The following is a 27,215-nucleotide window of genomic DNA, read 5'->3' on the forward strand; positions in this document are numbered from 1 at the left end:
GGACATGAGCTTCATTAAGGTCAAGTTTTTGCCTCCTAATACCACTCCTCTCCTGCAGCCCATGGACGAGCAGGTCATTTCCAACTTCAAGAAACTGTACACAAAAGCTATGTTTCAAAAGTGCTTTGTAGTGACCACAGAAACTCAACTGACTCTAAAAGAGTTTTGGAAGGATCACTTTAATATCCTCAATTGTATAAACCTTGTAGGTATGGCTTGGGAGGAAGTGACTAAGAGGACCTTGAACTCTGCTTGGAAAAAACTGTGGCCAGAATGTGTAGACAAAAGGGATTTTGAAGGATTTGAGGCTAACCCTGAGAAGCCTATGCTAGTTGATGAATCCATTGTGGCATTGGGGAAGTCCTTGGGGTTGGAGGTTAGTGGGGAGGATGTGGAAGAGTTGGTGGAGGAGGACAATGAAGAACTAACCACTGATGAGCTGCTAGATCATCTTCAACAGCAAGAGGCCTGACCTGAGGAAACTGCTTCGGAGGAGGGGATAGAGAAACTGAAGAAGTTGCCTACTTCAAAGATTAAGGAAATGTGTGCAATGTGGCTTAAAGTGTAAACCTTTTTTGATGACAATCACCCTAACACAGCTATTGCAAGCCGTGCTGGTGACTATTACACTGACAATGTTGTGAAACACTTTAGGAATGTCAAAGGAACGGGAGGTACAGGCCTCTATGGACAGATATGTTGTGCGACAGAAGTCCAGTGACTCTCAAGCTGGTCCAAGTGGCATTAAAAGAAGAAGGGAAGTAACCCAGGAAAAGGACTTGCTACCTCAAGTCCTAATGGAAGGGGATGCCCCTTCTAAACACTAACACCTCTCCCCTCCTCCCATCCTATCAATCACCACCAGATCTTCATTAAAGGTAAGTGTCAATTATTCTATTGTTATTGTAATTATTCTATTGCATTAAACTTAATATTTCATGTGCTAAAATTTTTTTTTTCATACTTTTGGGTGTCTTGCACAGATTAATTTGATTTCCATTATTTCTTATGAGGAAAATTGATTCGCTTTTCGATATTTTCGGTATTTGATGAGCTCTCGGGAATGGATTAATATCGAATACTGGGGGTCCACTGTATAATTAGCACAGAAACATGACATACTCAAAAATGAATAAAATAGGCCATAACATTGTGGCAGTGGCAGCGGCAGACGCGTCAGCCATTTCTGTCCCAATTTGACTAGCATCTTCCGATGTTCTAACTGGAAGAGAAAATGGAGTATTTTTTAGGCTAACTGCAGTAGATCACTAGGACCCATGGTTAGATAAAAGAAATTTGGCCAAATGACTGTAAAAGAATGCAAACAAGCATGAAAGAACTGCCCCCACAGGGATGCAAACATTTTTACTGCTTACCAGCTGTGCCAACTAGCAGAAGCAATCTGAATTATTACATACGTATTTATTTTTTTTTTTATCATCACATTGGCCGATTCCCACCAAGGCAGGGTGGCCCGAAAAAGAAAAACTTTCACCATCATTCACTCCATCACTGTCTTGCCAGAAGGGTGCTTTACACTACAGTTTTTAAACTGCAACATCAACACCCCTCCTTCAGAGTGCAGGCACTGTACTTCCCATCTCCAGGACTCAAGTCCGGCCTGCCGGTTTCCCTGAACCCCTTCATAAATGTTACTTTGCTCACACTCCAACAGCACGCCAAGTATTAAAAACCATTTGTCTCCATTCACTCCTATCAAACACGCTCAAGCATGCCTGCTGGAAGTCCAAGCCCCTCGCACACAAAACCTCCTTTACCCCCTCCCTCCAACCTTTCCTAGGCCGACCCCTACCCCGCCTTCCTTCCACTACAGACTGATACACTCTTGAAGTCACTCTGTTTCGCTCCATTCTCTACATGTCCGAACCACCTCAACAACCCTTCCTCAGCCCTCTGGACAAATGTTTTGGTAATCCCGCACCTCCTCCTAACTTCCAAACTACGAATTCTCTGCATTATATTCACACCACACATTGCCCTCAGACATGACATCTCCACTGCCTCCAGCCTTCTCCTCGCTGCAACATTCATCACCCATGCTTCACACCCATATAAGAGCATTGGTAAAACTATACTCTCATACATTCCCCTCTTTGCCTCCAAGGACAAAGTTCTTTGTCTCCACAGACTCCTAAGTGCACCACTCACCCTTTTCCCCTCATCAATTCTATGATTCACCTCATCTTTCATAGACCCATCCGCTGACACGTCCACTCCCAAATATCTGAATACATTTACCTCCTCCATACTCCCTCCCTCCACTCTGATATCCAATCTTTCATCACCTAATCTAATAATTTCCCTCTTTCCTACATACTCTAACTTGAGCCTCACTATCCTCGTAAAAACTCTTTACTGCTTTCAGTAACCTACCTCCTATACCATACACCTGCAACATCTGCCACATTGCCCCCCTATCCACCCTGTCATACGCCTTTTCCAAATCCATAAATGCCACCAAGACCTCTTTAGCCTTATCTAAATACTGTTCACTTATATATTTCACTGTAAACACCTGGTCCACACACCCCCTACCTTTCCTAAAGCCTCCTTGTTCATCTGCTATCCTATTCTCCGTCTTACTCTTAATACTTTCAATAACAACTCTACCATACACTTTACCAGGTATACTCAACAGACTTATCCCCCTATAATTTTTGCACTCTCTTTTGTCCCCTTTGCCTTTATACAAAGGAACTATGCACGCTCTCTGCCAATCCCTAGGTACCTTACCCTCTTCAATACATTTATTAAATAATTGCACCAACCACTCCAAAACTATATCCCCACCTGCTTTTAACATTTCTATCTTTATCCCATCAATCCCAGCTGCCTTACCCCCTTTCATTCTACCTACTGCCTCACGAACTTCCCCCACACTCACAACTGGCTCTTCCTCACTCCTACAAGATGTTATTCCTCCTTGCCCTATACATGAAATCACAGCTTCCCTATCTTCATCAACATTTAACAATTCCTCAAAATATTCCCTCCATCTTCCCAATACCTCTAACTCTCCATTTAATAACTCTCCTCTCCTATTTTTAACTGACAAATCCATTTGTTCTCTAGGCTTCCTTAACTTGTTAATCTCACTCCAAAACTTTTTCTTATTTTCAACAAAATTTGTTGATAACATCTCACCCACTCTCTCATTTGCTCTCTTTTTACATTGCTTCACCACTCTCTTAACCTCTCTCTTTTTCTCCATATACTCTTCCCTCCTTGCATCACTTCTACTTTGTAAAAACTTCTCATATGCTAACTTTTTCTCCCTTACTACTCTCTTTACATTATCATTCCACCAATCGCTCCTCTTCCCTCCCACACCCACTTTCCTGTAACCACAAACTTCTGCTGAACACTAACACTACATTTTTAAACCTACCCCATACCTCTTTGACCCCATTGCCTATGCTCTCATTTGCCCATCTATCCTCCAATAGCTGTTTATATCTTACTCTAACTGCCTCCTCTTTTAGTTTATAAACCTTCACCTCTCTCTTCCCTGATGCTGCTATTCTCCTTGTATCCCATCTACCTTTTACTCTCAGTGTAGCTACAACTAGAAAGTGATCTGATATATCTGTGGCCCCTCTATAAACATGTACATCCTGAAGTCTACTCAACAGTCTTTTATCTACTAATACATAATCCAACAAACTACTGTCATTTCGCCCTACATCATATCTTGTATACTTATTTATCCTCTTTTTCTTAAAATATTTATTACCTATAACTAAACCCCTTTCTATACAAAGTTCAATCAAAGGGCTCCCATTGTCATTTACACCTGGCACTCCAAACTTACCTACCACACCCTCTCTAAAAGTTTCTCCTACTTTAGCATTCAGATCCCCTACCACAATTACTCTCTCACTTGGTTCAAAGGCTCCTATACATTCACTTAACATCTCCCAAAATCTCTCTCTCTCCTCTACATTCCTCTCTTCTCCAGGTGCATACACGCTTATTATGACCCACTTTTCGCATCCAACCTTTACTTTAATCCACATAATTCTTGAATTTACACATTCATATTCTCTTTTCTCCTTCCATAACTGATCCTTCAACATTACTGCTACCACTTCCTTTGCTCTAACTCTCTCAGATACTCCAGATTTAATCCCATTTATTTCCCCCCACCGAAACTCCCCTACCCCTTTCAGCTTTGTTTCGCTTAGGGCCAGGACATCCAACTTCTTTTCATTCATAACAATAGAAGAAATAAAGAAGAACAAGAGCTATTTAGAAAAAGAAGAAAAACCTAGATGTATGTATATATATATGCATGTGCGTGTCTGTGAAGTGTGACCAAAGTGTAAGTAGGAGTAGCAAGATATCCCTGTTATCTAGCGTGTTTATGAGACAGAAAAAGAAACCAGCAATCCTACCATCATGCAAAACAGTTACAGGTTTCTGTTTCACAGTCATCTGGCATTATTATTATTATTATTATTATTATTAATTTAGGGAACTGAAGCTCTATCGTTATAATAATCATTTATTAATAGTATTATATTATTATTTTTATTATTATTAAAATTACTGTTATTAATTTAGGGAACTGAAGCTCTATTGTTATTATAATAATACAGTAGACTGCCATTGAAGAACTGCTGCACAATTTTATGTAACATGTTGTATAATTAATTTAATGTGGCTCAGTTTGTGGGAAGGAAAAAAAAAAAAAAAACTCTTGCTCAAGCAGCCACCTTGTTGTAGAGCAGCCGGGGGGCCCTCCGCTACCACTCCCTGACACCACCCCACCATCCCAGCATTCCTATATCAAACGTGTCCAGTCTTTCTCTCCTACAAGGCAGCTGTGTTTGTAAAATGTGCTATGATATTTTAATTACTATATCTTGCATCTACCAAGCAATCATGACACCCAGTAGCCATACTAGTGTTGCTGAAAGTGGCACGAAGCGGTATAAGCACTAAGTCTTAGAATTAACAAAGATATTAGACAAGAGATAACCTGAAGCCGTAACTGAAGTGTTACTTTGTACACAGAAAAAGAGATTAACATGAGTTTGTGTGAATGACTGACTGACTGAACTGACTGACTTTCTGAGCGACTTGACTGAATGACTTACTGAGTGACTTGACTGACATACTGAATGACTTGATTGACTTACTGAGTGACTTGACTATTATTATTATTGCTGAGAAGAAAAAGAGAATGATTTCCATGGAATTAAAGCATGAAATCATAGATAAACAAGCAAGTTGTCCTGGTTTTGGGTTGAGGGGGAAGAGGGAGGGGGAAGCTGGCTCGTAACTCAAATGTTGGCTCGTAACTCAGAGCAAAAAATCGACCCAGGGACGGCTCCTATCTCAAAAAACTCGTAAGTTGGGACACTCGTAAGTCAAGGTTCCACTGTATATGGAATAGGTAGTAGTTACTAAATGCTGTAAAGAGATTTTATGAGCATAGTGAGGCTCAGGTTAGGGTGTGTAGAAGAGAGGGAGACTACTTCCCGGTAAAAGTAGGTCTTAGACAGGGATGTGTAATGTCACCATGGTTGTTTAATATATTTATAGACGGGATTGTACAAGAAGTAAATGCTTGGGTGTTCGGGAGAGGGGTGGGATTAAATTATGGGGAATCAAATACAAAATGGGAATTGACACAGTTACTTTTTGCTGATGATACTGTGCTTATGGGAGATTCTTAAGAAAAATTGCAAAGGTTAGTGGACGAGTTTGGGAGTGTGTGTACAGGTAGAAAGTTGAAAGTGAACATAGAAAAGAGTAAGGTGATGAGGGTATCAAATGATTTAGATAAAGAAAAATTGGATATGAAATTGGAGAGGAGTATGGAAGAAGTGAATGTTTTCAGATATTTGTGAGTTGATGTGTCAACGGATGGATTTATGAAGGATGAGGTTAATCAAAGAATTGATGAATTAAAAAAGGCGAGTGGTGCGTCAAGGTATATGTGGAGACAAAAAAAAAAACGTTATCTATGGAAGCAAAGAAGGGAATGTATGAAAGTATAGTGGTACCAACACTCTTATATGGGTGTGAATCTTGGGTTGTAAATGCTGCAGCGAGGAGACGGTTAAAGGCAGTGGAGATGTCCTGTCTAAAGGTAATGTGTGGTGTAAATACACAAATAACCCGCACATAAAAGAGAGAAGCTTACGGCGACGTTTCGGTCCGACTTGGACCATTGACAAAGTCACACTAACAGAGGTGGAGCAAGACGGCTATATATAGGGAAGAGGAAGAAGAGGAAGAGGAGGAAGAAGAGGAAGAGGAGGAAGAGGAAGAAGAGGAAGAGGAAGAAGAGGAAGAAGAGGAAGAAGAGGAAGAAGAGGAAGAAGAGGAAGAAGAGGAAGAAGAGGAAGAAGAGGAAGAAGAGGAAGAAGAGGAAGAAGAGGAAGAAGAGGAAGAAGAGGAGGAAGAGGAAGAAGAGGAGGTGGTGGTAGTAGTAGTAGTAGTAGTAGTAGTAGTAGTAGTAGTAGTAGTAGTAGTAGTAGTAGTAGTAGCAGTATTAGTAGTATTAGTAGTAGTATTAGTAGTATTAGTATTAGTAGTATTAGTATTAGTAGTATTAGTATTAGTAGTATTAGTATTAGTAGTATTAGTATTAGTAGTATTAGTATTAGTAGTATTAGTATTAGTAGTATTAGTATTAGTAGTATTAGTATTAGTAGTATTAGTATTAGTAGTATTAGTATTAGTAGTATTAGTATTAGTAGTATTAGTATTATTATTAGTATTATTATTAGTATTATTAGTATTATTAGTATTATTATTATTATTATTATTATTATTATTATTATTATCCTACTTCAACAGCTCATTCTTTCTACTAAATCACAGGTTGAAGATGCCTTCTTTATTTTCCGTCAACGTCAACGTGCTCTCTTTGCGGCTCTACCACAGGATCTCTGTAACCTTCTCTCTACCATTGCCTTTGACACTGCTCGCCGAAATGCACAAATTCATTCTTCCAAACTACAAAATAAACTTCAACGTCTCATCTCAGCTAGCCCTTGGTCTAAATTCTCCCTCACTGACTGTGTTACTAATCTGTCTTCTGTCTCACTCTCTCAATATGAGCTTGAACTTCTTGGTTTTGGTCTTTCCTTTGCCACTTCGCCTACTCCTCGCGCTGGTATTTCCCTGATTAGCTCTTTTGATTCCTTTCGTCAATCTCGCTTCCGTAATCTTCCTGACTTGTCCACTTTTCGTGGTGCTCTCCTTCCCGCTCTTGTTAGTCTGTTTTCCAAGAATCACCACCTTCCACGCCGTTACCAACTTGCCCTTTCTTCTCTTAAATCCAACACTAACATTGTCATACTATCTTCTGACAAAGGTAATTCGGTAGTTATCCTTGATCGCGAGGATTACCTCCGTAAAGCTGATGTCTTGCTCAATGACTCACGCACCTACACTCCTCTCGTTTCCAACCCTCTTGATCGCATCAAGAGAACTTTCAACAAAAAACTAAGGACTCTCTCCGACCTCTGTCCTCCTGACTTTGACCTTGTTCAACGGTTTCGTGTCATCTGTCCCTCTCTTCCCTATTTCTATGGCCTTCCCAAAACTCATAAACCTGATATTCCTCTTCATCCTATCATATCCTCTAGAGGTTCTGTCTCTTATTCTCTTGCTTCTTGGCTGGCCAAAACCCTCACTCCCTTTCTTGGTATTTTTTCTCCTGCCCACCTCAGTCACTCTCAAGACTTCATTGAACGGGTTCGCTCTCTCCCAACCTGTAAGATGCTTAGTCTTGACGTTGAGTCCCTCTTCACCAATGTCCCTCTTGATGATGTCCTTGATTTCCTTAGAGAGAAGGCCCATGAAGAGTTTCTTCATCTCCCTATCCCCACTGATGTCTTTCTTGATCTGATCCGCCTCCGTGTGGACTCTAACTCCTTTTCCTTCCAAGGGAAATATTATTCTCAAACCTTCGGTGTCGCTATGGGCTCTCCTCTCTCTCCTGTCCTTGCTAATCTTTACATGGAATACTTCGAGACTGTTCTTCTTCCTACCCTCGATGTGCAACCTTCACTCTGGCTCCGCTATGTGGATGACATCTTTGCTCTGTGGCCTCATGACTCCAGTCTCTTCCAACCTTTTCTTGAAGCTCTTAATAATCTTGCCCCTTCCATTAAGTTTAAAGCTGAATGGGAATCTAATTCCTTACTTCCTTTCCTTGATGTCCATGTCCACCGCTCAGATACAGGTTTTTCCTTTTCCGTTTACCGTAAACCTATGCACAGTGGCATGTACATTCACTACTTTTCCTATCATGCTTCCCCTGTCAAGAAAAGTGTTCTTATCTCCCTCTTTCTCCGTGCCCTCCGCATCTGTGATCCTCAGTTCCTTCCAGCAGAAATTTCCACTCTTCATAATTCGCTCTCCCATCTTGGCTACCCTTCCCATTTCATAGACTCTGCCCTCTCACGTGCTAAACGCAATTTCTTCTCTCCCAAACTCTCTACTCATGGGAACTCTTCTATCCTCTGCCTTCCCTACATTTCCGGTCTTTCTAATCTCAACAATTCTCTCCGTCCCTTAGACATTAAGCTTACCTTCCGCCAGACTAACACTCTTCGCACTAATCTCGTTCATACCTCTCCTCCCTCTACAGATGTTCCTGGTGTCTACTCTATTTCTTGCTCCTCCTGTCCTCTTCAATACTTCGGAGAAACTGGTCGATCTCTTTCTGACAGACTTAGGGAGCACAAAAATAGTGTTAGGCTTGCCGACACTAACAATGCTCTTTTCTGTCACGTCAGAGATCATAGCCATCCTATTGACTGGTCTTCTGCTAAAACTGTCTTCCCTACTTCCAACTCGAACAGTCGCCGTCTAGTTGAATCCTCTCTAATACACAACTTTCCTTGTATGAACCTTAGCCCTGGCTTCGTCTCTGTAGATGCCTTCCTCTCCCACTACATTGTAAAATGCTCCAAACTTCAGAACACCCATGACTTAACCTGAATCCTCACTATTTCTTTTTCTTTTTCTTCTTCCTCTTCCCCTTTCCTCTCTCCTTTTCTCCTCTGGGTTGTCTTTCTCTCTCCTGTCTCGTGTTTCTGTTCCTTCTTCATTTATTTTATTTCACCACTTCCCCCTTCATGCACCTCTGTGCGCTTGCTCTCCCTCTGTGGGTATCTAGCTCTCTTGCAGTGCTCCCCTTCCTTTGTATTTGACTGGCTCGTCTTCCTTATTCCCCACTTCTTCTGCTACCACTACTACTACCTCTTCTTCTTCTACTACAACTACTGTTGAAATTAAGACACATGTGCGGCGTCTGGCTGTCTTTGTTGTGGACGTTTCGCCATCCAGTGGCTGGCTGGATGGTGAAACGTCTACGATGGGGATGCCCGGGTGTTGTGCATGTGTCATTTCATCCTGTCGGTATTATATACAATTCTTGTACTACTACTACTACTACTACTACCACCTCTTCCTGCCTATATATAGCCGTCCTGCTCCACCTCTGTTAGTGTGACTTTGTCAATGGTCCAAGTCGGACCAAAACGTCGTCGTAAGCTTCTCTCTTTTATGTGCGGGTTATTTGTGTATTGTTCCAGTCACGGTATTGTGCCTTTTTGTTATTTATGTGTGGTGTAAATATTATGCAGAAAATTCAATGTGTGGAAATTAGGAGAAGGTGTGGAGTTAATAAAAGTATTAGTCAAGAGGGCTGAAGAGGGGTTGTTGAGGTGGTTTGGTCATCCAAGTGGAAGGACATGGGGAGCGTATAAATCTGTAGGGGAAGGAAGGCGGGGTAGGGGTCGTCCTCGAAATGTTGGAGGGAGAGGGTAAAGGAGGTTTTTTGAGTGAGGGGATTGGACTTCCAGCAAGCGTGCGTGAGCATGTTTGATAGGAGTGAATGGAGATGAATGGTATTTGGGACCTGACAAGCTGCTGGAGTGTGAGCAGGGTAATATTTAGTGAAGGGATTCATGGAAACTGGTTATTTTTATATAGCCAGACTTGAGTCCTGGAAATGGGAAGTACAATGCCTGCACTTTAAAGGAGGGGTTTGGGATATTGGCAGTTTGGAGGGATATGTTGTGTATCTTTATACGTATATGCTTCTAAACTGTTGTATTCTGAGCACCTCTGCAAAAACAGTGATTATGTATGAGTGAGGTGAAAGTGTTGAATGATGAAAATATTTTCTTTTGGGGGATTTGCTTTCTTTTTGGGTCACCCTGCCTCGGTGGGAGACGGCTGCCTTGTTAAAAAAAAGTGAGTACGTGTGAGAGACAGAGATAGAGATATAGACAGATATATAGACAGAGGCAACTAAAATGCTGGGAGCAAGGGGCTAGTAACCCTTTCTCCTGTATATATTACTAAATTTACAAGGAGAAACTTTCCTTTTTCCTTTTGGGCCACCCCACCTCAGTGGGATATGGCTGGTATGTTGAAAGATGATGATACAGACAGAGATATAGACATATAAACAGATATAGACAGATACAGGCAGAGAGAGAGAGAGCAAAACCCGGCCAGCCGAATAGCCAACCGGACAGCCAACCAGCCGGCCAGCCAGCTGGACAGCCAGCCAGCCATCCAGCCTGCTGAATATATATTACACATGTTCTAGAATCGCTTCTCTTTACTTTGGGTATACATTATAGGACATTCTAGCAGGATGACACTACCAATGGTATCAAAAGTGAAAAGATGTTGCACAAATGTTACACATGGGTTATTATCAAGGTTTTTGATATTTCCTCGACCACTTGTGGCCACATCCATCACTTTTCCTCTTAAAAGGGGAGTGTTAATACGACATGGCATCAGTGAATCAAAGGTGTTTGCTACGCTATTTGCTCTAGCTGGCGCTCAATTGAACTGGTGCTCCCACAATATACTAAGTGGTCCCAGATTTTTTTAATACTGCACACACTGAGTGTTAAGACCCATTTTATAATGACCAGGCATCTCAGGCCAATCATGCCAAATTTGGAGGCAAGAAAAATAAAACATAGATCTACGTTCGAAGCGCTACACAAGTGAACATAGATCTATGTTTGGACGGTTTAAGGGTTAAACCAAAATCACGGAGATTTTTTTTCTCGTTATGCACTGTATGCTGCTGGATTTTTTTTATACTGAGCACACAGACCCATTCTCTCACATGTAGGCCTACCAGCTTTCTCCAATCAGATCTGAAGGAGCTAGAATTTTGGCGTAGTATTACGGGACCAACACTGGCTTGCAAGCCGTAATATTACTGGACTGACAATGAAAGGGTTAAAACACAGATCAATGTGAGCAACACTGGCATTAATAACAAAGATCTAAACAGGAGACAGAAAGAATTAAGCATGTTTCAATTGAATGGCTTCAGTTTTTTTTATCACTCATGATCCCATTAAATAGGTAGTAGGTTGGTAGACAGCAACCACCCAGGGAGGTACTACCGTCCTGCCAAGTGAATGTAAAACAAAAGCCTGTAATTGTTTTACATGATGGTAGGATTGCTGGTGTTTTTTTGTCTCATAAATATGCAAGATAACAGGTGTCTTACTACTTCTACTTACACTTAGGTCACACTACACATACATGTACAAGCATATATATACACATCCCTTTGGGTTTTCTTCTATTTTCTTTCTAGTTCTTGTTCTTGTTTATTTCCTCTTACCTCCATGGGGAAGTGGAACAGAATTCTTCCTCCGTAAGCCATGCGTGTTGTAAGAGGCGACTAAAATGCCAGGAGCAAGGGGCTAGTAACCCCTTCTCCTGTAAATATTACTGAATGTAACAGGAGAAACTTTTGTTTTTCCTTTTGGGCCACCCCACCTTGGTGGGACACAGCCAGTGTGTTGAAAGAAAGAAAGATCCCATTAACCCTTAAACTGTCCAAACGTAGATCTACATCCACGTGCGGGGGGATGTCTCCGAATGTAGATCTACGTTTTTTTTACATGGTTTCAAATGGGAAAAATCAAGGGTGGAGTGCTACACACATGAACATAGATCTACGTTTGGACAGTTTAAGGGCTAAACAATATGCTCACAATACATGGATATAAATACATGACATTCTCTTAAAAATTACATGTTGAATAAAATGACTGCAAGGAAACATTTTTAAGAATCTCAAAATTTCAACATCTATAAAAGGGAGTTTATTTTCAGAATAAGAAACATCACTACAGAGCTTGCTGATTAATAAATCTTTGTTTCATAAAGTTAATACCAATAAAGTACAGAGTAATTAATTTTGTTATAATAATTGTCATATTACATACCTGAACCAAAATTCCACCGAGGATAATAGAGACTGTTAGGTCAAATGTTCGCTGTGTGAGTTCCACACTAGCAGAGAGAGCAGCAACTTTCATAAGGGGTTGAGGAACATTTTCAGAAGCCTTTTTCAACTCTAGGCTTATTTCTGAAAATTTGGAAGTAACATTTATTTTATATATTAACTATTAGAAATTAATTTGAATTAAATTTGTGATGTAAAACTATGTAAAAGATATTTTCAGTGGGGATGACAACTCCATAACCCCTAAAAATACCATTTAACTCAGAGTATGTGCCGCTTCATTGCATTTACCTTCTGGCCAATTTCTCTAGTGTACTCTCCGGGGGCAGACTTATAAAGGATCCTTAGATTCTCTCATTTTTTCAAGAGTATTCTGAACTGCAGCAACACCCTATCTCAAATAGATCTAAAAAAAAAAAAACACTGTTCTATATACTTATTACTCTGAGTGAAGAATTTCTTGTTGTGTATTCTGCATGGTGTGGAACAGACGAAGTAAATATACAAGCTTATATTTAAATAATTTTTTGTACCATAAATGCCTTTAGATCAGCTTTGTCATATGAAACAAGCTATTTCCAGAACAATTTTCACATTTGCGATAACGCACACATAAATGTGGTCAGCATGTCTGAATACTGTAGTAATAGGCCCTCTTCTCTTTCTTATATACATAAATGACCTACCAAATGCATTGCAACTACTCAAACCCACATTTATATGGATGTGAAGCTTGGGTGGTAAATGCAGCAGCGAGGAGACAGTTGGAGGCAGTGGAGATGTCCTGTCTAAGGGCAATGTGTGGTGTAAATATTATGCAGAAAATTCGGAGTGTGGAAATTAGGAAAAGGTGTGGAATTAATAAAAGTATCAGTCAGAGGGCAGAAGAGGGGTTGTTGAGGTGGTTTGGTCATTTAGAGAAAATGGATCAAAGTAGAATGACATGGAAAGCATATAAATCTATAGGGGAAGGAAAGCGGGGTAGGGGGTCGTCCTCGAAAGGGTTGGAGAGAGGGGGTAAAGGTGGTTTTTTGAGCGAGGGGCTTGGACTTCCAGCAAGCGTGCGTGAGCGTGTCAGATAGGAGTGAACGGAGACGAATGATACTTGGGACCTGATGATCTGTTGGAGTGTGAGCAGGGTAATATTTAGTGAAGGGATTCAGGGAAACCGGTTATTTTCATATAGTCGGACTTGAGTCCAGGAAATGGGAAGTACAATGCCTGCACTTTAAAGGAGGGGTTTGGGATATTGGCAGTTTGGAGGGTTATGTTGTGTATCTTTATATGTGTATGCTTCTAAACTATTGTATTCTGAGCACCTCTGCAAAAACAGTGATAATGTGTGAGTGTGGTAAAAGTGTTGAATGATGATGAAAGTATTTTCTTTTCGGGGATTTTCTTTCTTTTTTGGGTCGCCCTGCCTCGGTGGGAGACGGCCGACTTGTTGAAAAAAAAAAAGAAAAAAAAAATCTAATGACATTATAAACAATATTAATAACATAGAAACATGATATATACTCTAGAATGAATAAAATATGTCATAATGTATGAGGAGTAAATGATGCAAGTTTTGTTGTTGGGTTTAAGGGCTGCCACTGAGAGAAGCCGTGGTGGTGGTGGTGGTGGAGGCTTTGGCCACCACCACCATCACACTTAAACAATGTATGTAATTTATAAATAAGAAATATTTACATTTTAATTTATAAATAAGTTTATTCAGGTATACACAAATACAGTTACATACATAGATTATCATACATAGCAGCATATGTGTAAAGTACCCAGGACAACCCAAAAAATTAAAAAATGACATTTCCATTTGTGTCCTTTTATATTTACACTTATATGTACTTTTATACTTACACTTTTATATTTACACTTACTTAGGAGGAGATGTTAGTTTAATTACTTAGTTTGATGAAGAAGATGTTGGCAGAGGTTTAGGGTGGTGGAAGATAGCAGGGCGGTGTATGTTCAGCGGTCCTATATACATCCAACAACATTGGAGAGTTACTCTCATGCTGTTTTTCTGTCGCTTATTCGCTTAACTTACTTGCTACACTGTTAATTCTACACTTTATCGCCGGCTGGAGCTATAGTCTTTATCGATACCTGCTGCTTTAGTATCATACATATTGTAGGACCACTGAATCACTGCAAAAGGCACATTCTCCCCTCTCTCTCCCTCCTCTACTTTAGTACTTTGCTATGAGTTTTTCTTGAATTCTATCGTGTTTCTCACCTTCTTTACCAAAGAGCTGGCACTAGGAGCTTTCTTTGGGCCCATGATGGCTTATTTAGCAGTTGCAAGCACAAAAAACAATGAATTATTATGAAATGTGTTGTATGAACCCGTGGGGTGGTCACATGCTGGTAAACAATGGCACACCAAGTGAGAATAGTGTGGGAGACTGGCTTTGTGTGCGCGCTGATGGGCAGATGCGTACCAGAAGGTCGCCAAATCATGAGTCCAATCACGAATCACGAAGCTAAATTTTGCCGAAAAAACCTGCCGAAAGTCGGATTTCACGAAAGTTGCGGCCACCGAACGGCGGGGGTCCACTGTAATGTAAATCAAATTAATCCATTCCACACACCCAAAAATATTAACAAAAAATGCATTTTATAGAATTGCTATAGTTTTACATACAGAATATGAGAAATAATTATAAAGCACTGATTTTAATGGATAAATGAACATTTAAACCAGTTTTACCTTTATTGAAGAGACTCGTTTGTCCAAACTTGCAGCCTCGCCATACCTTAACATTGTATGCCAGATCGCTTCTTGAAGCTATCGAACCAGCCTCTGCTGGCCTTAAATCAACTAACAGCAGCACTCATTCCAGGTATATTCTTTACGATATCTGCATGCAACTGCCTTGCCTTTTTGTAAATTATAGCCTCCACAACACTATCTCCCACTGTTTTTCATTTATCCACACCAACTACTACTTCTCAACATCTTTGACTGTTTATCGTCTTTGTTTCATTAGCACACTTACCCCTTTCACAACATCAGATTCTTTGATTTCTTTTTTCTTCACCAGGATGTAACTGATCGTTGATGAAGACTTCCCATATATCCTGGTGAGATCAACCACATGTACGCCACTTTCATGCTTTTCTACAAGTTCTTTCTTAAATTCTATCATGTTTCTCACCTTCTTTATCAAAGGGCTGGCAATCAAAACTTTCTTTAGCCCCACGGTGGCTTATTTAGCAGTCACACTCAATAAACAAGCCCCAAAAATAATTGCTTATTATGATATGTGTCCTATGAATGCACAGGGTAATGTTCACTCGACAAGAAACAAAGCCAGACTGACTCGGAAAGCGTGCGTGGAATGCTTTGTGTGGGCACAGGCATGCGGACACATTCGGTACAGCAGATGAAAACCAATGTGACAAACAATAATTGGGACAATATTTTGATGAAAAATGTCATCGAAAACTAAATTCGACGAAAACCAAGGTTCCACTGTATTCTTAACTGAAAACTATTCTGAAGTATTCACTTAAAAGTGAAGTTCAAATTCAATTTTTTTTTATTTTCACATGAAACAATATTTGCATACTGGAAGTGGGCGAGAGGAATTTTTCCTTAACCCTTTCAGGGTCCAAGGCCCAAATCTGGAGTCACGCACCAGTGTCCAAGAATTTTCAAAAAAAAAATTTGTTATTTTTTCTTATGAAATCGTAGAGAATCTTTTTGTGAAGGTAATAAAACAAAAAGTACGAAATTTGGTGGAAAATTGACGAAATTATGCTCTCGCGAATTTTGATGTGTCAGCGATATTTACGAATCGGCGATTTTGCCGACTTTGACTCCCATTTTAGGCCAATTACATTATTCCAATCAACCAAATTCTTAGCTATTTCACTAGTATTACTTCTATTCTATCGATTGAGCACAAGAAATCGCCAAGTCAACTGTTTCAACTACAAAATAAAGTGATCAGAAATTGTTAATTTGGCCAATTTAACACAAAGTTCAAAATATTCCAATTTCAAAATAGGGTCCAGAATGAACAATGTAGGCATTCCTGGCACTAAACTAACATTTCCTCTGTTCATTAGTTATGTTTTGAGGCTTTACAAATAAATTCCATTTTGATTTTTTATTCACATAATGAATTTTTATTCACACCAAAAAATAGAAGATTTACTGTTATGCAATACTGTAATAATTGTATAAATATCATCACCATATTTGTGAATGTATATTAGACCCACCAGCTGACGTGTATTAGACGTGTGAGGTCGTTTGTTTACTCTTGAATATCGGCAAAAATTTAACATTTCTGCTACTTTGAGCTCAGTTTCAAGCCATTTCCAGTGCTAAAACCAATCAAAGTCATCTCTATTTCTGTAATATGTCTTCCATTCTATCAAATGAGACCAAGATATCGCAAATACAACTATAAAAAACATACGAAAAAACACTGCAAAGTTGCTGTTTTAATCGAAAAATCATGATTTAATTTTTTTTCTCTCATTATACACAGTGTGCTGCAGGATCTGTTTTATGTGGTGCACACATACCACATAGATGTATTCTCTCATATCTAGGCCCAAATGTACCACTCACAGTTTATCAGAGTGAGCTGAGCTCATGGCGTAGATCTACGGTTTGGACCCTGAACGTAAAGCCGTAGATCTACGGGACGGACCCTGAAAGGGTTAAGCTATGCACATCGTAAAAGGCGACTAAAATGCAGAATGCAAGGGGCTAGTAACTCCCTTCTAACCCTTAAACTGCCCAAACATAGATTACGTTTTTTCAACATTTGAAAGTACAGTGAACCCCCCTTAACGATCACCTCCCAATGCGACCAATTATGTAAGTGCGTTTGTACGTGTATGTTTGGGGGTCTGAAATGGACTAATCTACTTCACAATATTCCTTATGGGAACAAATTCGGTCAGTACTGGCACCTGAACATACTTCTGGAAAGAAAAAATATCGTTAACCGGGGGTCCACTGTATGTAAAAAAAAGTGTATTTTTTTTTTTTTACATTTGAAAACATGTAGAAAAAACTGACCTACTTTTTTTTGTTATATTTGAAAATATATATAAAAAAAACTAGGTCTACTTTTGGAGCGCTATGCATGTGAACGTAGATCTGCTTGGACATTTTAAGGGTTAAAGGCAGGGTGTTAGAAACGAGTGTAGAAAAGATGTGAAGAAAGAAATGATTGTGAATATTGTGAATTAAAAAATATATGCCCTAGCTGTAGGTGAAACAAAGCTGAAGGGAGTAGGAGAAGTTCAATGGGGAGATCTAAATGGGATTATGTCAGGTATACCCAAAAGTATTAGAACTAAGGAAGAAGTAGTATCAATTATGGAGAAAAAAGAGGGACTAAGTATAAATTCAAGAATTATGTAGATTGGTAGGTAAGACACATAGGCAACAGTTAGGCAACTTTATTCTGAAACGTTTCGCCTACACAGTAGGCTTCTTCAGTCGAATACAGAAAGTAGGCAGGAACAGTAGAGATGTGTAGGCGGAACGTTTCGGAATAAAGTTGCCTAACTGCTGTCTGTGTGTCTTACCTACCAACCTGTCAGTATTGTATATCATTTTGATCTTCAATTATGTAGATTAATGAAGGTGGGATGAAAGAGGGTAATTATTTTTTTTTTTTATTATTATTATCAAACTGGCCGATTCCCACCAAGGCAGGGTGGCCCGAAAAAGAAAAACTTTCACCATCATTCACTCCATCACTGTCTTGCCAGAAGGGTGCTTTACACTACAGTTTTTAAACTGCAACATTAACACCCCTCCTTCAGAGTGCAGGCACTGTACTTCCCATCTCCAGGACTCAAGTCCGGCCTGCCGGTTTCCCTGAACCCCTTCATAAATGTTACTTTGCTCACACTCCAACAGCACGTCAAGTATTAAAAGCCACTTGTCTCCATTCACTCCTATCAAACACGCTCACGCATGCCTGCTGGAAGTCCAAGCCCCTCGCACACAAAACCTCCTTTACCCCCTCCCTCCAACCTTTCCTAGGCCGACCCCTACCCCGCCTTCCTTCCACTACAGACTGATACACTCTTGAAGTCATTCTGTTTCGCTCCATTCTCTTTACATGTCCGAACCACCTCAACAACCCCTCCTCAGCCCTCTGGACAACAGTTTTGGTAATCCCGCACCTCCTCATAACTTCCAAACTATGAATTCTCTGCATTATAATCACACCACACATTGCCCTCAGACATGACATCTCCACTGCCTCCAGCCTTCTCCTTGCTGCAACATTCATCACCGATGCTTCACACCCATATAAGAGCATTGGTAAAACTATACTCTCATACATTCCCCTCTTTGCCTCCAAGGACAAAGTTCTTTGTCTCCACAGACTCCTAAGTGCACCACTCACCCTTTTCCCCTCATCAATTCTATGATTCACCTAATCTTTCATAGACCCATCCACTGACACGTCCACTCCAAAATATCTGAATACATTCACCTCCTTCATACTCTCTCCCTCCAATCTGATATCCAATCTTTCATCACCTAATCTTTTTATCCTCATAACCTTACTCTTCCCTGTATTCACTTTTAATTTTCTTCTTTTGCATACCCTACCAAATTCATCCACCAATCTCTGCAACTTCTCTTCAGAATCTCCCAAGAGCACAGTGTCATCAGCAAAGAGCAACTGTGACAACTCCCACTTTATGTGATTCTTTATCTTTTAACTCCACGCCTCTTGCCAAGACCCTCGCATTTACTTCTCTGGTGGCCTGGTGGTTAACGCTCTCGCTTCACACGGTGAGGGCCTGGGTTCGATTCCCAGCCAGAGTAGAAACATTGGACGTGTTTCTTTCCACCTGTTGTCTATGTTCCCCATCAGTAAAATGGGTACCTGGGTGTTAGTCGACTGGTGTGGGTCGCATCCTGGGACACTGACCTAAGGAGGCCTGGTCACAGACCGGGCCGCGGGGGCGTTGACCCCCGGAACTCTCTCCAGATAAACTACAGATAAACAACCCCCATCTATAAATATATTAAACCACAGTGACATCGCACATCCTTGTCTAAGGCCTACTTTTACTGGGAAATAATTTCCCTCTTTCCTACATACTCTAACTTGAGCCTCACTATCCTCGTAAAAACTCTTCACTGCGTTCAGTAACCTACCTCCTATACCATACACCTGCAACATCTGCCACATTGCCTCCCTATCCACCCTGTCATACACCTTTTCCAAATCCATAAATGCCACAAAGACCTCTTTAGTCTTATCTAAATACTGTTCACTTATATGTTTCACTGTAAACACCTGGTCCACACACCCCCTACCTTTCCTAAAGCCTCCTTGTTCATCTGCTATCCTATTCTCCATCTTACTCTTAATTCTCTCAATAATAACTCTACCATACACTTTGCCAGGTATACTCAACAGACTTATCCCCCTTTAATTTTTGCACTCTCTTTTGTTCCCTTTGCCTTTATACAAAGGAACTATGCATGCTCTCTGCCAATCCCTAGGTACCTTACCCTCATCCATACATTTATTAAATAATTGCACCAACCACTCCAAAACTATATCCCCACCTGCTTTTAACATTTCTATCTTTATCCTATCAATCCCGGCTGCCTTACCCCCTTTCATTTTACCTACTGCCTCACAAACTTCTCCCACACTCACAACTGGCTCTTCCTCACTCCTACAAGATGTTATTCCTCCTTGCCCTATACACGAAATCACAGCTTCCCTATCTTCATCAACATTTAACAATTCCTCAAAATATTCCCTCCATCTTCCCAATACCTCAAACTCTCCATTTAATAACTCTCCTCTCCTATTTTTAACTGAAAAATCCATTTGTTCTCTAGGCTTCCTTAACTTGTTAATCTCACTCCAAAACTTTTTCTTATTTTCAACAAAATTTGTTGATAACATCTCACCCACTCTCTCATTTGCTCTCTTTTTACATTGCTTCACCACTCTCTTAACCTCTCTCTTTTTCTCCATATACTCTTCCCTCCTTGCATCACTTCTACTTTGTAAAAACTTCTCATATGCTAACTTTTTCTCCCTTACTACTCTCTTTACATCATCATTCCACCAATCGCTCCTCTTTCCTCCCGCACCCACTTTCCTGTAACCACAAACTTCTGCTGAACATTCTAACATTACATTTTTAAACCTACCCCATACCTCTTCGACCCCATTGCCTATGCTCTCACTAGCCCATCTATCCTCCAATAGCTGTTTATATCTTACCCTAACTGCCTCCTCTTTTAGTTTATAAACCTTCACCTCTCTCTTCCCTGATGCTTCTATTCTCCTTGTATCCCATCTACCTTTTACTCTCAGTGTAGCTACAACTAGAAAGTGATCTGATATATCTGTGGCCCCTCTATAAACATATACATCCTGAAGTCTACTCAGCAGTCTCTTATCTACCAATACATAATCCAACAAACTACTGTCATTTCACCCTACATCATATCTTGTATGCTTATTTATCCTCTTTTTCTTAAAATATGTATTACCTATAACTAAACCCCTTTCTATACAAAGTTCAATCAAAGGGCTCCCATTATCATTTACACCTGGCACCCCAAACTTACCTACCACACCCTCTCTAAAAGTTTCTCCTACTTTAGCATTCAGGTCCCCTAACACAATTACTCTCTCACTTGGTTCAAAGGCTCCTATACATTCACTTAACATCTCCCAAAATCTCTCTCTCTCCTCTGCATTCCTCTCTTCTCCAGGTGCATACACGCTTATTATGACCCACTTTTCGCATCCAACCTTTACTTTAATCCACATAATTCTTGAATTTACACATTCATATTCTCTTTTCTCCTTCCATAACTGATCCTTCAACATTACTGCTACCCCTTCCTTTGCTCTAACTCTCTCAGATACTCCAGATTTAATCCCATTTATTTCCCCCCACCAAAACTCCCCTACCCCCTTCAGCTTTGTTTCGCTTAGGGCCAGGACATCCAACTTCTTTTCATTCATAACAATAGAAGAAATAAAGAAGAACAAGAGCTATTTAGAAAAAGAAGAAAAACCTAGATGTATGTATATATATATATGCATGGGCATGTCTGTGAAGTGTGACCAAAGTGTAAGTAGGAGTAGCAAGATATCCCTGTTATCTAGCGTGTTTATGAGACAGAAAAAGAAACCAGCAATCCTACCATCATGCAAAACAGTTACAGGTTTCTGTTTCACAGTCATCTGGCAGGACGGTAGTACTTCCCTGGGTGGTTGCTGTCTACCAACCTACTACCTGGGTAAATGAGTATTTATACAACAGGGGAAGAGGGGAGTTTACAGGAGTGAGAGATTTTGGTGTGTGTCAAATGAGCATTTAGCAGGTTTTGAACCAACAGAATAATTGTACAGGGTATAACAGTTAAGTTTGGAGGTTAGGAATTGTGGGGTTACTAAAAATGCATAATCCAGATGGCTGGGGAGGCTGCAGGACCTACGAGAAGGAAGGGGGGGTTCAGCCGGTACATTCATCTGGGGCCCAGCTGTGAATCTATTAAGCAAATTTTGATAAACCTGAGCTGAAACATTTAGAATTGCTAAATTTATTATCGGACTACAAAATTTGTGAGATATTTGCAAATGTTTGTGTTAGCTTGAGAATACTGTTGACAATTCCAGCTACAGTAGTGTTGGCAGAAAGATCTTTTATCAAACTCAAACATATCAAAAACTAGGTCTGCTTTGTCTCAAACCTGACTTCCTCGTTTAGCAAGACAGAGTATTGAATCGAGCAATGCCAGAAAAATTGATTTTGATAGTCTTGTAAGAAATTTTGCAGACAAAAAAAAAGCCAGAAAAACACATTTCACTATTTTTTTTTTTAACACATCTGCCATCTCCCAATGAGGCAGGGTGACAAAAAAAAAAAAATTCACCATCATTCAACACTTTCACCATCATTCACACACAATCAGTCTTTGCAGATGTGCTCAGTTATGACAGTTTAGATGTCACTCCAAACAGCTAATATCCCAAACCCCTCTTTTGAAGTACAGGCATTGCACTTCCTACCTCCAGGACTCAAGTCCGGCTAACCGGTTTCCCTGAAACCCTTCACAAAATATTACCCTGCTCACACTCAAACTGTTCATCAACTCCCAAAAACCATTTGCCTCCTTTCACTCCTATGTAACATGCTCACACATGCCTGCTGCATGTCCAAGCCCCTTTAACACAAAAAATCTTTTGCCCCCTTCATCCTTTCATAGGACGACCCGTACCCCTCTCTCTCCTCCACTACAGATTTATATACCAAGTCATTCTATTGTACTCTGTCCTCTCTAATTGACCAAACCACCTCAATAACCCCTCTTCAGCCCTCTGAATAATACTTTTAGTAATTCCACACCACCTAATTTACACACTACGAATTCTTTGCACAATATTTACACCACACGTTGCCTTTAGACATGACATCTCCACTGTCTCCAGCCTCCTCTTTGCTGCAGCATTCACAACCCATGCTTCACACATATACAAGTGTTGGTACCACTATACTCTCATACATTCCCTTCTTTGCCTCCATGGATAGCTTTTTTTCTCTCTCCAGATACTTCAATGCACCACTCATGTTTTTTCCTTCATCCATTCTATGGTTAACCTTGTTCTTCATAAACCTATCTCCTGATAAATCTAATACCAAATATCTTAACACATTCACTTCTTCCATACTCCCTCTCCCCAATGTGATATCCAGTTCTTCTCTTCGTAATTCGTTTGATACCCTCATCACCTTACTCTTATCTATGTTCACTTTCAACTTTCTTTTACACACCCTCCCAAACATGTCCACTAACCTTTGCAACTACTCTTTAGAATCTCCCATAAACACAGTATCATCAGCAATTCTCATTTTATATTTGATTCCCCATAATTTAATCCCACCCCTCTCCCGAACACCCTAGCATTTACTTCTTTTACAACCCCATCTATAAATATGTTTAACAACCATGGTGACATTACACATCCCTGTCTAAGACCTACTTTTACTGGAAAGAAATCTCCCTCTCTCCTACACACCATAACATGAGCCTCACTATCCTCATAAAAACTCTTTACAGCATTCAATAACTTACTACCTATTCCACACACTTACAACATCTTCTACATTGCTCCCTTATCCACCCTATCCTATGCCTTTTCTAAATCCATATATGCAATGAAAATTTCCCATCCATTATCTAAATATTGCTCAGCTAACTAATTCCCCTATAATTTTTACAAACTCTTTTGGTCCCTTTCCCTTTATATATAGAGACGATACCTTTCCTGATGACCTGTTGGAGTGTGAGCAGGGTAATATTTAGTGAAGGGATTCAGGGATAGTGAGGCTCAAGTTAGAGTATGTAGGAAAGAGGGAAATTTTTTCCCAGTAAAAGTAGGCCTTAGACAAGGATGTGTGATGTCACCGTGGTTGTTTAATATATTTATAGATGGGGTTGTAAGAGAAGTAAATGCGAGGGTCTTGGCAAGAGGCGTGGAGTTAAAAGATAAAGAATCACACACAAAGTGGGAGTTGTCACAGCTGCTCTTTGCTGATGACACTGTGCTCTTGGGAGATTCTGAAGAGAAGTTGCAGAGATTGGTGGATGAATTTGGTAGGGTGTGCAAAAGAAGAAAATTAAAGGTGAATACAGGAAAGAGTAAGGTTATGAGGATAACAAAAAGATTAGGTGATGAAAGATTGAATATCAGGTTGGAGGGAGAGAGTATGGAGGAGGTGAACGTATTCAGATATTTGGGAGTGGACGTGTCAGCGGATGGGTCTATGAAAGATGAGGTGAATCATAGAATTGATGAGGGAAAAAGAGTGAGTGGTGCACTTAGGAGTCTGTGGAGACAAAGAACTTTGTCCTTGGAGGCAAAGAGGGGAATGTATGAGAGTATAGTTTTACCAACGCTCTTATATGGGTGTGAAGCGTGGGTGATGAATGTTGCAGCGAGGAGAAGGCTGGAGGCAGTGGAGATGTCATGTCTGAGGGCAATGTGTGGTGTGAATATAATGCAGAGAATTCGTAGTTTGGAAGTTAGGAGGAGGTGCGGGATTACCAAAACTGTTGTCCAGAGGGCTGAGGAAGGGTTGTTGAGGTGGTTCGGACATGTAGAGAGAATGGAGCGAAACAGAATGACTTCAAGAGTGTATCAGTCTGTAGTGGAAGGAAGGCGGGGTAGGGGTCGGCCTAGGAAGGGTTGGAGGGAGGGGGTAAAGGAGGTTTTGTGTGCGAGGGGCTTGGACTTCCAGCAGGCATGCGTGAGCGTGTTTGATAGGAGTGAATGGAGACAAATGGTTTTTAATACTTGACGTGCTGTTGGAGTGTGAGCAAAGTAACATTTATGAAGGGATTCAGGGAAACCGGCAGGCCGGACTTGAGTCCTGGAGATGGGAAGTACAGTGCCTGCACTCTGAAGGAGGGGTGTTAATGTTGCAGTTTAAAAACTGTAGTGTAAAGCACCCTTCTGGCAAGACAGTGATGGAGTGAATGATGGTGAAAGTTTTTCTTTTTCGGGCCACCCTGCCTTGGTGGGAATCGGCCGGTGTGATAATAAAAAAAAATTCAGGGAAACCGGTTATTTTCATATAGTCGGACTAGAGTCCTGGAAATAGGAAGTACAATGCCTGCACTTTAAAGGAGGGGTTTGGGATATTGGCAGTTTGGAGGGATATGTTGTGTATCTTTATATGTGTATGCTTCTAAACTGTTGTATTCTGAGCACCTCTGCAAAAACAGTGATAATGTGTGAGTGTGGTGAAAGTGTTGAATGATGATGAAAGTATTTTCTTTTTGGGGATTTTCTTTCTTTTTTGGGTCACCCTGCCTCGGTGGGAGACAGCCGACTTGTTAAAAAAAAAAAAAAAAAAAAAAAACCTTTCCTTCTTTCATACATTTATTGAACAAAAGTACCAACCACTCCAAAATTATATCCCCCATGCTTTTAACATTTCTGCCATGATCCCATCAATTTCAGCTGCTTTACCCCCTTTCACTAAGTAAATATTAAACTTTTAAGAATTTATTTTACTTCGAGAGGACTTCTTTCAACAAACTAGCCATATCCCACCGAGGCAGGGAGGCCCAAATAAGAAAAAAGTTCATCTTCATAACTTTAGTAATGTATAAAGGAGAAGGGCTTACTAGCTCCTTGCTCCCAGCATTTTAATCACCTCTTATGACACGTATGGCTTATGGAGGAAGAATTCTGTTCCACTTCCCCATGGAGAAAAACTTTTTATGTTAAAGTCCAGGGTTTGTTCCCTGGACCTCAGCAATGAGAGTCACTCCTCTCACCACTGGTGCAACGGTGACTAAAAGAACTTATTACAAGTTTAAAAATTAAGGCACCTGTACAGTTACAGGTCAACAAAATCTTCAAAATCTATAAAATATATGTATAAAGTGTACGTTATCTGGGAATTTCTGCTGTACAGGAAATAAAGCATTTATGAATATTTACCAATGGTTTTACTGGACTTCAAATTCTCAATTCTGAGAGAAGTCTCAGCCTGCTCCCAGGGACCCCAAAGCAGTCTTGTTCTGCTCTGCAAAATTTCTCTTGGAGACCCAGGCAGGAGGGGTTGAGGTGATTTGGACATTTAGAGATGAAGCAAAATAGGACAAATTATAAGATATATAAAATCTGTAGTGGAAGGAAGGTGGGGCAGGGGTCATCCTAAGAAAGGTTTGGTGTGGGGGAGGGGGGGTGTGAGTGGAGATTTTGTTTTGTATACAAGGGATTTGAACACCCAACATGCATGTGTGAGCATGTTAGATACGAGTGGAGGCAAATAGTTATTATGACCCGACAGACTGTTGGAGGGTTAGCAAGGTAACATTTGTAAGTGGATTAGCGTAAACCCATTATCCAGACTTGGAGGTGAGAAGTACAGTGCCTGCATTATGGAGGAGGGGTGGGATTACTGCAGTTTGGAGGGGCATCTGAGATGTAATGTTGACATGCCTCTGGCAACACAGTGACAGAGTTAATGGTGAAATAAGTCCTTTTTCAGGTCACCCTACCTTGGTGGGAGAAGGCCGGTGTTAAAAAAATATTCCTCTACATACTCAATATTATCCAAGTATGATACCTTTCTAGCAGACTTCATTTTTCTGCTAAACATCAATCACAAATCTAAAACATTTAATTCAGATTATCCCTCAAAATGCTACCAAGAGATGAAGTTGCTCAAAGGTAATTAAAATATCATTGACCACTGGTCATAAAACTAATATTCAAGTTGCTACACAAAATTTCACTAAACAATCAGGTGTACTGTATGTAGCTGCATCAGGCACTGACCATTGATAGTGAAGATGAGAGCCAGATTGGTGAACTGAGGAGTATCCTGTTGTTCGCCACTAAGGTTAAGTTCTGCACGCTCTAGCTGAGCTAGTGCCACATCCTCTGTGATCACATTCATGTTTACATCTATATCCTGGAAAAAGTGATAATTTTACATTTATATATATACATTACTTTCTGCATGGGAAAGTGGAGAAAAATCCTTCCTCCATTAGCCATGCATGTTGTAAGAGGGGACTAAAATGCCGGGAGCAAGGGCTAGTAACCTCTTCGCTTGTATAATTTACTAAGAGTAAAATAAATCTTTATGAAAGCATTTCTTTTTCAAATAACCCTGCATCAGAGGGAGACAGTTGGTATGTTTTAACCCTTAAAATGTTCAAACGTAGAACTACATTCATACACTTAGCACTCCGAACGTAGATCTACGTTTGGACAGTTTAAGGATTAAAAAAATACATTACCTTGCATATGTTAAAGATTAAATGTATTAAGACACGTTAAACATTACGGCAAAGTGTAGTACAGTAACTGTGAATGACAATCTGTACTTAGTTTTGTCACCATGTAATGTTAAACAGTAATACACAGCA

The 27,215-nt window shown here is 40.3% G+C and overlaps 1 protein-coding gene across 1 annotated transcript in view; it reads right to left on the reverse strand.

The window, feature by feature from the left end:
• Nucleotides 1–27,215, reverse strand: part of LOC128684116 (intermembrane lipid transfer protein Vps13-like) — an 80,520-nt gene that overhangs the window by 26,075 nt on the left and 27,230 nt on the right. The window contains exons 4-5 of the mRNA XM_070093147.1: nucleotides 26,620–26,755; nucleotides 12,264–12,406 (exon numbers count right to left, since the gene is read on the reverse strand). Of these exons, the coding sequence (XP_069949248.1) occupies nucleotides 12,264–12,406; nucleotides 26,620–26,755 (279 nt within the window). The remainder of the gene's footprint in view (nucleotides 1–12,263; nucleotides 12,407–26,619; nucleotides 26,756–27,215) is intronic.

The sequence above is a fragment of the Cherax quadricarinatus genome, chromosome 3 (genome assembly GCF_038502225.1).
Source record: "Cherax quadricarinatus isolate ZL_2023a chromosome 3, ASM3850222v1, whole genome shotgun sequence".
Lineage (NCBI taxonomy): Eukaryota > Metazoa > Arthropoda > Malacostraca > Decapoda > Parastacidae > Cherax > Cherax quadricarinatus.